Source organism: Microcebus murinus, chromosome 6 (genome assembly GCF_040939455.1).
Source record: "Microcebus murinus isolate Inina chromosome 6, M.murinus_Inina_mat1.0, whole genome shotgun sequence".
Lineage (NCBI taxonomy): Eukaryota > Metazoa > Chordata > Mammalia > Primates > Cheirogaleidae > Microcebus > Microcebus murinus.
Window position 1 is genome coordinate 86,330,061 of NC_134109.1, and position 15,982 is coordinate 86,346,042.

At 39.6% G+C, this 15,982-nt stretch overlaps 1 protein-coding gene across 3 annotated transcripts in view; it reads left to right on the forward strand.

Moving 5' to 3' along the window:
• The window catches only part of SLC12A1 (solute carrier family 12 member 1), a 92,600-nt gene that overhangs the window by 43,186 nt on the left and 33,432 nt on the right, over positions 1–15,982 (forward strand). For all 3 annotated transcript variants that reach the window (XM_076004333.1, XM_076004332.1, XM_012763537.3), the window contains exons 16-19: positions 76–175; positions 891–1,002; positions 9,644–9,784; positions 12,311–12,417. In XM_076004333.1, the coding sequence (XP_075860448.1) occupies positions 76–175; positions 891–1,002; positions 9,644–9,784; positions 12,311–12,417 (460 nt within the window). The remainder of the gene's footprint in view (positions 1–75; positions 176–890; positions 1,003–9,643; positions 9,785–12,310; positions 12,418–15,982) is intronic.

Here is a 15,982-nt window from a genome sequence, read left to right on the forward strand (position 1 = left end):
GGCTTGTGCAAATTATTGCTGGTATACAGAGGAAAGGTCAATGCTGATTATGCCATTTTCCTCCTTTGTCCGCAGATGTGAACTGGGGCTCCTCCACACAGGCTCTCTCCTACGTGAGCGCTTTGGACAACGCTCTGGAATTAACTACAGTGGAAGACCATGTAAAAAATTTCAGGTAAAGTTGGCGTCTCGGACATCGAGGTGATGTTTCACGGCGAAAGTAGTTTTCATTTTGGGGAAACAAGTGCATCAGAGTAGTTACAAGCTTTATGGGTATTTTCTACAAGTAAGTACTCATAACAAAACTGCCACATTTTAACATTTTCTTTCCTTCCACACTGAGCTATGCCCACCCCAAGCCATAGCCCCTCCAAGTGCCCCTTCCCTGCGTGGAGACAGAAAGGTGACCTAAGTGGCGTCACATCAGAGAAATGTCCCCGAATCCCCACACACCTTACTCATTGGTATTGTCTCCATTCAGCTGAAGGCTTTTATGGCCTACTGAATTCTCTTAGAAATAACACTTTTAGCTCTTCATTAGTGGTATCTGAGTTTGCAAGGAGAATTAAGGAAAGCAGCGTAAAAATACTGGTTGGAGACGGATAGGTTGTGTTGGGATTTGGGGTAAGGTAGTGTCCAGTGGAAAAAAGACAAGAGGAGCACAAGACCACCTTTTCCTCGCGTCACACTTTTGCTGTAACTAAGTGAACTAAGAATGCAAAGATTTCAAGGTAGCCAGGCGGGATGATTCAAGAATTCTGACAGGAAAGCCAAGACACCGTTAGGGGAGAGGTTGACCCACTTTTCCAAGCTTTCTGTCCCTGGGTTGGTTCTGGGCTCCCAAGCTTTTCGCAGTGGCCAATTTCCCGCCTTCTCTTCTCCACTTTCAGGCCCCAGTGCATCGTCTTAACAGGCGGACCCATGACGAGACCCGCTCTCTTGGACATAACTCACGCCTTCACCAAGAACAGCGGCCTTTGCATCTGCTGTGAAGTCTTTGTGGTAAGAGCCACTCCACCCAGGGGAAGCGCTTTCTCCTCCCTGCTCACCTTGGGTTATTTTAGGTGAGCAGGGAGGTGCATGCAGTGAGAGAAAAATGGCGAAACAGTTTGGACAAGAGCCTTCTTCTACCTGACTCACAGAACAAGGGCTGGTAAGGGCCCATGATCCTGAATTTAAATGAGTAAATGAAATGCACTTCAGGTTTCATAAGAGACCAACTAACAGGGATAAATATTTCCAAATGACGGTCTTTGAGTCAAGAAAAAGAGAACTGGCTCAGAAATAAAATGAAGGCATGTGGGGTGATGACTGTCTACAGAAATATAAAAGGATGGAATGAGCCAGATAGAGCACTAGTGTATAGATGAACTGATGAGGAAATACATGATGGCCTTAAATGATGGTACATAGAATTTAGATTAAATATTTGGATAAACTTGATGACACCACAGGTACCTAGGGAGTTAAACCAAGTTTTCCATGCCTTAGATAAACACTCAGAGCTAAATGAATTCCTCTTTGTTCAGGAAGTATATGGTGGACTAATAATAACTTATTGGTGGTTTTCCTAGGAGGTATTCAAAGTAGGTACTAAAAATTTAACCATAATTATTGACCAATTTTTCCAGTGTGGAGAAAGCATTAAAAGTACAAAATAAGGCCGGGCGCGGTGGCTCACGCCTGTAATCCTAACACTCTTGGAGGCTGAGGCGGGTAGATTGCTCCAGGTCAGGAGTTTGAAACCAGCCTGAGCAAGAGACCCCATCTCTACTATAAATAGAAAGAAATTAATTGGCCAACTAATATATATAGAAAAAATTCAGCCGGGCATGGTGGCACATGCCTGTAGTCCCAGCTACTTGGGAGGCCGAGGCAGCAGGTTTGCTTGAGCCCAGGAGTTTGAGGTTGCTGTGAGCTAGACTGACGCCATGGCACTCACCCTAGCCTGGGCAACAAAGCGAGACTGTGTCTCAAAAAAATAAAATTAAATTAAATTAAAAAGTACAAAATAATAAGTCTAGCCAATCTCTATTTGCATTCTCATAATACACTCCTTTCTCTCTGTCTTTCTATCCGGCTCCCTCCCACATACACACACACACCCCATTCAAAATCCTCAGCTATCAATGTGTTTTTCTAGTATTTAAGTACTTACCTATCCTTCAAAGTGTTTTCCTACGGTTTTCTTATTCGCGCCACACAATAGCCTCGTGAGGCAGGAAAGAAAAGAAGCCCTGTTCTTATTTTACTGATTGGGAAAATGAGATTCAGGAAAATTCAATTATTGCCCTGGATCACATGACAAGAAAGTGGCAGAGCCAGGATGTGAGTCCAGGCCACCTGAGGGTGCTCCGTATCATACCGTGAGGAGAAAGCCTTAGCAGACTTGTATCCTTGGGAGTACCATCAGACTGACATCTCCAATAGCTGAGGAATAGGGCTGTCAGGAAGTCATGTGACCCTCGAGCCAGTCAACTCTGCCATCATGCTGGGGGCTAATTCACCACATGTCACCATGACCAGCACTTAAGCATCCTGCTAGACTTGGCAATATTCTAAATGCTCTATGAAGCCAGTTGTTCCTATTCTCTTCCCTCTCAGTGCTAATATGACAGTAACTCACACAATATAACTCAATGCAATTATCCAGTGGGGCGTGGAGAGACTCCTACTGAATACGTAAGATTGACAGGTTAAGTAATGACCAACCGTGACTCCAGAGGATTTTTTAAAATCTTATCAAGTACCCCTCTCTCATATTATCAACTTTGGTGCCCTGGATCGGTGGATTTCATTTTGGCCAATACAATAATAGGAGTCAGTTTTGATGGAATAAGCAGTTTGGGGTGTTTCTCTTCTCCAGCAATTTAGAGAAAACTTAGTTTAGCAGGCAATAAAATATCTTTAGGACTGGAGAAATGAACTGGGAGTATAAACAGTCATCTATTGGCAAAGGAGAAAAAGTCTTCTTAGAGACAAGAAATATTGCTTTTAATTAACTCTTTGATGCTTTAACTATGATAAAGGAGCATGATGCTGGAATATCATTTCATCAGAAGTAGCTTCCTTAGTCGGTGCCTCCAATGGCCCTGGTTGGACCACATTATACATTACCATGCTGGTCTCTCCATGGAGGGCCCAAGAGTCTTGCTCCCGGGTGCCAGGGTTCTCTTGGGGACAGAAAATAGTTACTGCATCAGTTAATGACTTTCCAGTTAGTTACTTTCTGTGAGCTCCTGGGGCTGCAGATGTTGTCAGCATTTCTAGACTCCAGGCTGAGTCGTCAATCATCTTTGCAAAGAAACAGATGGAAGGGGATGTGGAGGCAGTCAGCATACCATTAGAAATTTTTTTTTTCCCAAAAGCACCATGGGTGATGTTTCGGCCAACTTTGTGGAAAATGTTAAATAGTAATGATGATTAAGAGAATGACAATTTTGTGTTTAACTCTAGGAAGCTGGTGCTTATAGGCTTTTGAGAATAACAGTCAGGTTCACTGTTTCCGAATCACATATTAGCTGTGAGTCCCTTAGGCACACAATTTTGGTCTCTCTGGCCTCAATTTTTCTCAGTTATAAAATGAAAATAATAAAAATAGCACCTGTGTCACAAGATTGCTGTGAGAATTATATAAGCTTTCTAGTGCTGAGTTTGATGTCTGTCAAATAGTAAATGCTCACTTAATTTTAGTTGTTCTTGTTGATATTGTTATTGTCATTATCATTATTTTTGGTGTGCTGCAGTCGCCATTTTCATTCCAGAAATATATTACCATCTACAAAAACCTAAAGCATACCCTCTTGCAGGAAAAAAAAAAAAAAAAAAAAAAACAGGTCCAGACACTGGATTTTGAGGTTGTTAGGTATGCAGCAGTTTGATCATGATGGAACAGTGAGAAATGTACTCCCACCCAATTAATCATGGGACAGCAGGCTCTGTGCCCCATCACTCTGGTGGCCTTCAGCTACTGAAGTGCTTGCTCAAAGTGCTGTCACACTACCAAAAAGGAGCCAGACCCAGAACCCACTGGCATTTTAATGTTGGTGGGCAGATGGAAAGCTTGTGGCCTCTGCTGCCATTTCCTGCACCCATGGTGTTTGTAAAGGGCCAGAGGTCACGGCCCTTGAAGCTGCTGAAATTGAGATTAAGAAATTTAAACTCTTTGCTGGGCCCCAAGCACCTGCTTTGGCCTTGCAACTATCCAACTAATGCTCACAGCCATCAGAACTCCTCCCTCTTCCTGCCTTTTTCCTACTCAGCCTACGGATTTCAAATGCGGGGCCCTTCATCAAGACAAAGGGGACTCATTTTAAAGAATTCAACTTGGTAATTTTTAAAATATTGTCTATCCTTCTCCTTTGAACTAAAGGGTTGGAGAAAATAAATAAATGATATACTTGTATCTCAAGTGGCTTTATATTCAATATGTAAGTAATTTTGCTCTTCTGTTCCTCATTTCTATCACTAGGAAGACTAGAGGGAGTAGGACTCCACCTTGTAGTATCCCCTAATGTTTCTGAGCATATCCAAGTTCAGCGGGTTCAGCAAAAGGCAAGTATTCAGTCAAGAGTTGCAAATAGGACAGGCACAGTGGGTGATACCTGTAATCCCAGCACTCTGGGAGGCCAGGGTGGTAGAGTCTTTTGAGGCCAGGAGTTCAAGACCAGCCTGAGCAACATAATGATTCCTGGTCTCTACAAAAAAATAGGAAAAAATTAGCTGGACACATAGTGGCATGTGCCCGTAGTCCCAGCTACTCAGGAGACTGAGGTATCCTGATATACACAAGCACTGCCTTTGTCTATGAGATTCCTCATTTATGTCATTTATAGTAGATGGAAAAAGAATCAAACCAATCATCACAGATAACTTAGTTTGAGTTTATGTGCCCTTAATTTTCTGGGCACATCACCTCTAAAAATCTCATGGTATCCGCTCACACTTGTGTTTCCCATGTGAGAAGGCCTCACGCTGCAGCAGCCCCTCTCTCCCATAATTATGTTTTGCATTTAAAGGCAAGGATTTTTTTCAGTTAGAACAAATTAAAGGCCGGGTGTGATGGCTCATGCCTGTAATCCTAGCACTCTGGGAGGCCAAGGCGGGTGGATCGCTCAAGGTCAGGAGTTCGAAACCAGTCTGAGCAAGAGTGAGACCCCATCTCTACTGAAAAATAAAAAGAAATTAATTGGCCAACTAAAAATATATAGAAAAAATTAGCCAGGCATGGTGGCACATGCCTGTAGTCCCAGCTGCACGGGAGGCTGAGGCAGGAGAATCACTTGAGCCCAGGAGTTTGAGGTTGCTGTGAGCTAGGCTGACGCCAAAGCACTCTAGCCAGGGCAACAGAGTGACACTCTGTCTCAAAAAAAAAAAAAATTCAAAAATTGATATACTTTTAAAGATCGAAAGTTGATTTATCTGGGATTGTTGACTAATCTGGGATTGTTGACTAATTGTTGACTAATTTATCTGGGAAAGTTGACTAATCTGGGATTTGGAACTCAAATCAGATAAAGCCATTATTCTCCAGAAATATGCCACTTACCTCTTTTCTGGATTTTTTTTTTCTTAAAATTACAAAAGGCTTTTAAGTCTACAAGTGGTGTCTTTTTTGTTGGTGGCTGGAAAATAAGATTTAAAAAAAAAAATCGATTCTTTTTTATTTTTGAAACATTACGAAAATATTAATTAAGTTGAATCATGTGAAAATTGCATTTTTGAAGAGCAAAACTGTTAAATTCCGACAATTTCATATGGCTCCACTATATAAAATCAAATGAGATTTATAGTCTACCTCTCTTAATTAATAACTGTTAACATTTTTGTTCAAAAATGCTTCCACTCACCATTTAAGTGAAATAAACCATCACATGTCAAGCTGAAGTCCCCTGTATGACCACTTCAGACCCCCAGCTCTCTCTCTCTCTCTAGGGGCAATGTTGTCTGAGTTTTATGCGTATTCTTCTTGTCCTTTCACACATGGGTACCAAGATGTAAATCTATTTTGATTCATGTTTTTCCCACTCTTTAACATTGCTTTAAACTTCGATTGTCTTCCCGAATTGTCAAGGAGAAGATGGGTTAACTTCTGACCAGCTTCCTCATGCAGAGCCCCTCTTAAAATTTCACTCTTACTGTTTCCCTTGCTTTTTTTTTCCTAAAAATTTATAAAATATCCCTTCATGAAACCTAAAGCTCTCTTTGAGAATTTCTCAAGAAAACTCAAAGGAGACACCCATCTCCTGACTCTGCAGGGATATGGAGGGCAAAGTCAAACCCAGATAACACAGAGGAAACTCAAATTCTCATTTTTTGCTTCTAACTTCAACCTCCTCTTAATCCCAACTTTCACATTCACCAAAACAAAATGTATTCTTTTCAGATGCATGTATTCTCCTTTCATCAATGAGCCTCTGTTCTGATTTTAATAAAGTAGTGACATGACCAAATACAGAAAAAATAAAATGACCTACAAATGGGCACCAGGATTTCATGGTGACATAAAATATGGACCCAATCAGTAAGGGAAAAATTCTCTTTTCCACAATTCCAACCAGAGCACCAATGAAAACAAAGGCAGACAAGATTCTCAATGTTTTAAAAGATAAAATTGGAAAGAACATTGCACTTGGCCCAAATTCCTCTGTTTGATCTTAATGGTGTAGGAACTTCTTTGCAAACTATTTTTCATAATATTCATTTATTTGAAGTAGTGTCACATCAACTCCTTCTCCAGAGGAAATTAGAAATTCTTTAGCCCTTTCTCCCATCCAAGTACTAACCAGGCCTGACCTTGCTTAGCTTCCAAGATCAGATGAGATTGGGCATGTTCAGGATGGTATGAATGTAGACTACCCCTTTCTCAATCAATGTCAAAGTTATAATATATACAAGATTTTTAAAGCTTCTTTGTTCAAATCCTAAATTAATTTATATACTCATAATTTGGATTCCAATAGAAACTAATCTGTATAATATTATAATAGGGTAGTAAAATCCATTTGTAAAATCCATTTTTGTGACTATGACATATTTGAATGTTGAATAATTGCATTCCAGTATGCCTTCCCTCTTTGTTAGTTTGTTTTATTCTTACTACATTTGTATTGCAGCCTTCCTTGCCTCACATTAATAAGTGAACTACAAGGATATTATAATCGCTTTTAGCAAAGAAAGATTCTGCATGAAATATTTTTATGACTTCTCAATATGGCAAATGTAGGCATTAAAGTAAATCTCTCTGTCACAATTAATGTTTTATCTGGATTTTTGTAATACTAATAGACATACATTAGACTGTATTTATATAAATAAATGCCATTTTCCCCAGGGGTTCATAGTCAATGTGATACAACTCAATATACTGATGATCCAACATCTTTCCTAGATGTTGGTTATTCTTCTATCTAATAGCTGTTGTTACCGCTGAGATTCCTTGAATAAAATATTCTTTCTTTTTGCAGTTGAAGTCTAGAATACCCAAGGAAAAACTAGTGACTCAAAATTTATTCAGAGTCTGGAAACCTGAGCTAAATTTGATTTATAATGACATATCTTTTCTCAGACTAGGTCGTCTGGTTTAGTAACTATCCTCCCTATCTCTCTGCCTTTTTCATCTTCATTGAATTTTTTTGGTTTTTTTTTAACTTTCCTTTAATTGTAAAGTTATCCAAACTGTTTTCGAAAAGCTATCAGGATCTGGAATATATACTGAAAAAAATAAATATATAAAGAAACTGATCCAATTTAAATAGAATATTAAAATTAAAGGAACACCAGAGATCATCTATGATTAAAATAACAGAAATATAATATGTGCCACATAGGTAACTTAAAAATTTCTAGTAGCCAATTAAAAAGGAAAAAAGAAATGGTTTTTTTTAACCCTATACATTCAAAATACTATCATTGCAACATGCAATGAATCTATTGCAATATGCAATAAATCTATCAATGAATATAACATTAATGAGATATATATATATTATATATTTTCTGGTACTTTGAAATCCAACATGTATTTTATGCTTCTGGCTCATCTCAGTGTGGACCAGCCACATTTCAAATACGCAATAGCAACCTATGGCTATGGGCTATCATACTGGGCAGTGTTAACCCAGGCAATTGCCTTATTTTCATAGATGTAGAACGTATGTCAAGCGAGGACAAATGACATACCCAGGCTATCAATCAGTCAGTGCCAAAGCCAGATCTAAACCTAACATCCTGACTCCCAGTTCAATGTTCTTTCAGCTCTGTTAGAGAACAAACACAGTGATGGAATTAGGTCTAGGGCTTCGATGAGATTGTAAACACTCATTTAAGATAATAAAAATCAGCTTTAGATGAGTAATTAAAATTTTCCAGACATTGTACTAGGTACCTTATTATTACTACCTAAAACAATCTTGCAGCATAGAGTTTGTCCCCATTGTCAGAATAAGATATCAAAGCTCAGAGATAATCAATTACCTCTGAAGTGGCCACGCTTAGATTTGAGAACAGTTCTGCCTGACCCCAAAGCCTGGACCTTTTCCTCATGCATCGCTATGCCTTTTCTCTCCAACCCAAGACCCTCTGAGACTGCAACTCAAGTGTGGTCTAAGGACCGGCAGCATCCCTGTCACCTGTTAGAAATGCAAGATCTGGAGCCCCACCCTAGACCCACAGACTGCGTTTAATCAAGATCCCAGGCGATTCATATGAAATCTAAAACATCTCAACAAAATTCAGATTTCTCTATGAATTAAAAGAATTTCCTGGGAAAATAGTAGATTAATACCTTTTCAGACACCCAGTAGACAGCCAGAAATATATTTTGGGTTGAATTAAAACATGAGAAAGAAAGAGCTAGCTTGTATTCTTAAGGAAGTAGAAACAAAAATAGAAGTTTTAGTTGAAAATGAGTTTCCAGAACTAAATCTTGAAATTATAAAGTATAAATTATCTACCATCACAACACCTGCCTCCTTCTTTCTTCACTCCTTCCACTCTTCTTCTGTCATAGGTATGTGAGCTTTTGCTCCCCACCAAATGCATTGAATGACAAGGAAATGCTAGCTTATTTGAGTGGAAATGTGTCTACGTTACACAGGGAAACGTGGTACAAGGATATTTTTACCACACAAAAAAGCAAAGCATTAGCCAAATAGAATTGTCAAGGTGTGCAACTCACAGCCGGGTTTGCAGCTCACCATGTTCTGCCTCGCAAGAGCCCTGTTCGTTTTCTTGAAAATGGCCTCTAGCTGAGATCTTTGATGTTCCTAAAAGCGGCTCTGGCTGCTGGGTCAAAGGTTGATTGTGTATTCATCCTGAACCTCTGAGCCTCTTCACTCCTGTTTTTAGTATTTCCTCACCTGTGATCATGCCCCCAGCTCTTCCTCTCATTCAGAGCAAGGCAGTTAATTAAGCAGGTGTTAATGGGTCTGGGTATTTTGGGTGGAAAGTGAACGGTGTTAAGTAGCACAGGTCCTCTCTAAAAGGTTGGATCCCTGTGAACTCTGGTTAGCAAGGTGTTTTCCCCTCTTTCCCGTGTCTTAACTCAATGGGGCATTGCTGGCTATGTTTGTGCTTTAGGAAACAACAGCGGTGTGATGTATAACAGCAGGGCTTCTCAACAATATTTCATTGTGTCGGACAGGGACCACGCAAGCTGTGTGTTAAGGAGATGAACAGTGGCATGGCGAAGAAACAGGATTGGCTTATAAAGAACAAAATCAAGGCTTTTTATGCTGCGGTGGCAGCGGACTGTTTCAGAGATGGTGTCCGAAGTCTCCTTCAGGTAAGGCCGGCGTTGAGGGAATGAGCACAGAGGCAAAAAACAATTAGTGCTCCATGTTAATAAGGCTGTCAAAGTGAGTGGCTATGGTTAGGCAGCCCAGCATCGGAGATCAATGCTGATGGTTAAGGAATTCATTTCGAATTCCTGGGGATGGGCAAAGCTGGAACAAAAGCAGAGAAGTTCTATTACAATGAACTATGAATGATACACCAGAAATGGGAAATTAAGTTGCCTTTGGCCACCAGCATACATTCTGCCCCCATATGTATTGAAATGCAAATTTGTTCTGGTGGTTGACGACATTCAGGATTCTATTGAAACTTCAAACTATTTTTACATCTCCTATTGCTTATAGCAACCCTCAAGTCAGGCATTCTTTTCCTTTTTTCTTTTGCAAATGGTGTGAGGGCAGCTGCTAGGCTCAACTAAATGAATGCATGGTGATCTGGGCGTAAAATCTCCCTATCCTCCTGAATTATTTCCAGAATGTTGAATAAAATGTAATAATCTCTACAGCTCAACCTTAAATCCCACAGTCTTTTCTCCCTTGTTCGTTCCTTTTTCCTCTCCTTCTTTATCTCTTCAATAGTAAGTATATGAAAACTTTTTCTCTTTGCAATCTTCATAAATTTAGAGTGCCAAAGAATCCTTAAAGCAATCCAACAGGCCCTCAGAAATTGTAGAGCTTGCCTTTCTAAACATTTTGGCTTTAATATGGTTGAAAAGTCCTGATTCTTTTTATACCAAATGGTGCATTTGGCTTTCAGAGTTGCCATGTTTAGGAGTGTCAGGATTCAGGACTGTATCCAGGTAACTCTGATGCTTATGCAGGCAGGAAAGAAAAAATATTGGTTAAACTACACTATTGTGGAGATTAAGAGTACGCGATGTATTCCTGTCTCTAATGTCCCTTAAGAACACTTTCGAAGTAGCTGCACATGCAAAGAAGCCATTTCTGAAAGACCTATTACCCCCAATGAGCCTCTTTTCATCTGTTATTAATTTACTAAACCATGGAAATAGGTGTTATTGCAAGATGCTGATTTTTCTTTCAGTAGCGCGTTACTTTTCAGCAGCTCTTTAAATATGTTGGAAGGGCTACACATTTAATATAAAATTGTCACAGAAAATATTTGTAAAATAAGAACATTTTCAACTAGGAATGGGAATATAGACATAGAATAAGAGTAGGGAGAGAAAATACATAGGTATAGATAAGAAATCTTATATTAATCTGGAAGAAATGGTGAAAAAAAATAATTGAACATGCATAAATTCACACACATTTCTTCAAATAAAATTGGAATACAGAGGGGTCAGGGCAAAAGGCAGGACAGAGTGGTATTAAAGGAAGCACTGCCGACTACATCAGTTTGGGTAAAGCCTTCTTTTCATCTAAGAAATGATGGCACACGTTACCACATCCTCATGGAAAGACTATATATATCCATGCTGCCACACATTTGCCAAGGCCCAGATAATGCTCTAAGGAGCTGCTGGGCTAAGAGCAACACACTGTTGGAGACAAAGTTTATTTCAGCAACCTTCCATCACTGCCCATCTCCTTCCACTTGCCACTGTCTCCTCTAAATGTCAAACTCCGGTCACTTCTTTCACTATTCCCTTGACTCAGAATGGTCTTCTGTCACTCCCACTGCTCTCCTTATCTTCACCCACCAACATCTAATCATCCTGCAAGACTCAGAACAAATGCCATGTTCCCTCCCACGAAACTGACCGTGAATCCTGGTTCAAGTTTTCTTCCTTTGTGCTTCCATATGCATTTCTATTGCATTTCTACTTATGTTAGAATTATTTGTGTATGTCTTGTCCCTTCCACCATATCTGGCCCCTTAAGTCCAAAGAATGTGCCTAACTACTCTCACACCACACCTAATGAAGCACTTTGCAATTAATAGGTGCTTCATATTATTGCCAAATTAAATTTGATTAATTGGAAGCCATATCCTGTCATCTAATGGGGAGAAACAAAACTTCTGACATAGAAGATGTCTATTAATGATACTGTCATGCAAGAGGATCAGGTTTGGGAAACATAGTTCAGTCACTCTTCAATAAATAATATAAGTAGAGTTTTCAGTGATCCTTTTATGTAAGAATTTTCCAAACATGAATTTTATTGCTAATGACATTACGGATATAGCAGGTGGAAACGAGCTTTGAACCACTAAGTTACAACATGCATAGCAACAGTTAAGCTGACCCTCCCTTGATTTTAAATTATTGAACCATTTTAATGAGTGTGTCAGAAGAAATGCAAATGACTGCTAATTTAGAAAAGTTACATTTCTGTCATCTAAAATCCATTTATGGCTGAGATGATTTAGAACTAATCTCTCTATTTTATGGTTGAGTACGGGCATGAAGGACATGCACTAAAATGTAATCTAATCTTCAGAATCTTCAGAACATTACTTCAGTGCTCTTTGGGATATTATTTTTCATTCGTGGTGGTAGCTCCCCAGTACGGTAAGGATTACCCATGTGTTTATGTCCTCTGTTTAGGCCTCAGGCTTAGGAAGAATGAAACCAAACACTCTGGTGGTTGGATATAAAAAAAACTGGAGGAAGGCTCCGCTGACAGAGATTGAGAACTACGTGGGAATCATCCAGTAAGTGATGGCTTCCGAGACACGGTCTTGTTTATAAAGCACTAATCGGGGCAGTACATAACTTGTACTCCGCATCACACTGTTGTGCTGGATTAAATTGCCTGAGAAGAGCACATTCCCCTGATGCTCTGAATCCTTCCCCAAAGTGAAAAAAAAACATCACTAATAATAGAACTTGAGGGAATCAGAGTGTCAGAGGAGGCAGGGTGGGAGAAGCATTAGTGTCAAAGAGAAAAGTAAATGTTTAGAGTTATAACTTTAAAATCTATTCACAAGATTAAAAGCAAAGGACCGCTAGGTAAGGAGAAATTTTTCCTTCAAAACACCTGGAATCTTGTGTTGGCTGGTGTGCCCAACTCAGTCATTGTCTTCTTCCGAGCCTTGGATAATTCATTTACTGTCCCAGAGACCCATTATGTCTCTATCTCTCTCTGCTGATAGGAGGCTCCCATTTGCCAGGTGCTTCTGCTACCAGGTGTAGCAGCGTCGGATTGGGTGCAGAATGAGAGTCTTAGATGGTACGTGACCATCTAATAGCTAAATATTTGAAGAGTCTTAGGGCACAGGTAATAATGATAGATCTTACAATAGCGCTGCCCAAATTTTTTGGCACCAGGGACCGGTGTCATGGAAAACAATTATTCCACAGACAGGGTGGTTTTAGGTGGTTCAGAAAGTGTGGTTTCAGGAAGATTCAAGCGCATGACATTAATTGTGCACTTTGTTTCTATTATTATTACATTGTAATAGATAATGAAATAATTATACAACTCATCATAGTGTAGAATCAGTGGGAGCCCTGAGCTCATTTGGCTGCAACTAGACAGTCCCATCTGTGGGTGATGGGAGACAGTAACTATAAATACCAAATGAAACTGCTCACTCACACACTGCTCACCTCCAGTCTGTGGCCTGAGATTTGGGGACCGCAGCCTCAGAGGACTAGCAGGCACCAGGTTAACATACTTAACATGAATGATTCCATTTAATTCTTATAAGAAGCCTTTGAAGGCCGAGCGGTAGCTCACGCCTGTAATCCTAGCACTCTGGGAGGCCGAGGCGGGAGGATTGCTCAAGGTCAGGAGTTCGAAACCAGCCTGAGCAAGAGCGAGACCCCGTCTCTACTAAAAAATAGAAAGAAATCAATTGACCAACTACTATATATAGAAAAACTTAGCCGGGCATGGTGGCACATGCTTGTAGTCCCAGCTACTCGGGAGGCTGAGGCAGAAGGATTGCTTGAGCCCAGGAGTTTGAGGTTGCTGTGAGCTAGGCTGACGCCATGGCACTCACTCTAGCCTGGGCAACAAAGCGAGACTCTGTCTCAAAAAAAAAAAAAAAGAAGCCTTTGAAGTAAATACAATTATTGGTCCCATTTTATAAGTGGAGACATAAATGTTAAAAATTAGGTAACCTGTTAAAAAAATCACAAAGTGTAGTAAATGATGGAGCTGAGATTTCTACCCAGGACTATCTGAATTCAAAGTTTAAACTCATGACTATAGTACTATGCTGCCTCTAAAAGCACATATATACCCAAAGTATTACCTGGATTGGTTCCTTCTGTTGAATAAGAGAAAATAAATTACACATAGGAAGAGAAACATTCTAGAAACTTTAGACTTTCTTGTAGGCTTGAAAATACTCAACCAGAAACAAGAGGGGCAGTGTAAGCTATATCCAAGAGGCCATCTTTTTATCTAAAAACCTCTGGAAATGGAAGGTTTTCTGTGTCTGGGATCTGGCTGCCTTCTGATTTCACGCTACAGGACACAGAACAGGCCCTGAGAGGTACGGCTGCACTTAAGAGTCCATACTACACAGGGGAGAAGTTCTCACACCTTCGAAACAAGCGTATGCTTAGTGTTTCTTATAGCAGTTTATCTCCTCTGCTCCTGTTAGAATGAGCATCACATTTATCATTATTTGGGGCAGATTTACAAAACACATTAACGAAAGCATTCTTTGTTCTATTGAAAAGAAGCATAAGAAAATAATTTTCATTTTCTGAAATTATAGGCATTACTGACCAAACAGAAATTCACTTAACAGTCTTTCTAATGTGAGGAGACTATGTATTAAGTGTACTGTGTTTCCCAGATATATAAACCCTGAATGTCATGTGCTGCCATCTGGCTCCTGCTGGTGGTATAAGTTCAGTAGGTTAAAGCTAAACCAGGTCATCAGGATCAGTTTTACCAGGTGCAGCAAATAGCATATTTACGTATTTAGAATCACTGTCAGTTGCTAACCAGACATTCTTGGAAATGGATTAGGTCTGCCCTCTGTTATCCAGATTTTTCATCTTCATTTCATCCTCTTGGAAAAGAAAAGGGTAGAGGGAAAAGAATTAAGTAAATAGGAAGAAATGTGTAAATCTTCAAACAAAGAGCCCATTATTTGGTACAGAATTACCTGGGATTGTCTGCCAACCTTTCCACCACCCTAAACATTCTAGAAATGAAAAGGGACCAAAATAATCAAACCCAGTAATACTGAACCAAGGGAGCCTCTGGGTTTTACAACAAATTAATAATTGGTCTTCTCAGCGGTAGTAAAGTTCATTCCTAAGGTGGCTCAAATTTGTAGTAACATAAAACTTAGCTGAGTTAGTAAAGTTAGTATGACTTTAGTTAGTATTAGTAAAGTTAAATGACTTCACTACCATAGCAGTGGGATTAATACAGAAGGAAGGCAATCCTGCATCTGTATTCCACTTCCCTTCCCAATATTTTGTTGCTTTATGACTTAAAGTAAAGCACGGTACTATTGTTAACCAGGAATATTTTGTAACGGTATAGTATTTTACTGTTTTTATTTGACTAAAACATGTTACATCTCTGTTATAGTTGTAAGTATGTTCTAATTTAAATTAGAATCTGGATATATTAGTTTTCAATGGCTGCAAACACAAATTACTTCAAATGAGGCAGCTTAAAACAATACAACTTTATTTTCTTACAGTGCTATGGGCTAGAAGTCTGACATGGGTCTCACTGAGCTGAAATTATGGTGTGGGCTAGGCTGCATTTCCTTTGGGAGGCTCTAGAATAAATGTCTTACCTTGCCTTTTCTAGCTTCTAGAAGCTTCCCTCAGATAGGCATGGCTAAGGTCCCCTTCCTCAATCTCTAAAGCCAGCAGTGGCCAGTCAAGTCCTTCTCATATCACATTGCTCTGACTTCCTCTTCTGCCTCTTAATTTCACTTTTAGGTACCCTTGTATAATCCAGAATAATCTCCCCATTCCAAAGTCCTTAACCTAACTGCACCTACAAAGTCTCTTTTGCTGCGCAAAAAACATATTCACAGATCCCAGGGATTAGGCTGTCTTTGGAAGCCATTGTTCTACCTAACCTAACCTAACAGAATCCAGGGGGTTTTTTTGTTTGTGTGTTTGTTTTTTGTGGAGCACACTGTGTAATCATGGACAATTAGAAACAAGATTTGTGTTTGAAGAATTTGCTTTGTGGCAACTTGTATTAGAGTGGAGCTATTTTGCTAAGTAAAGATTGTTTATGGCTTGAATCGTGAGTAGATATTCATATTGCACTGAACTTATTTATAT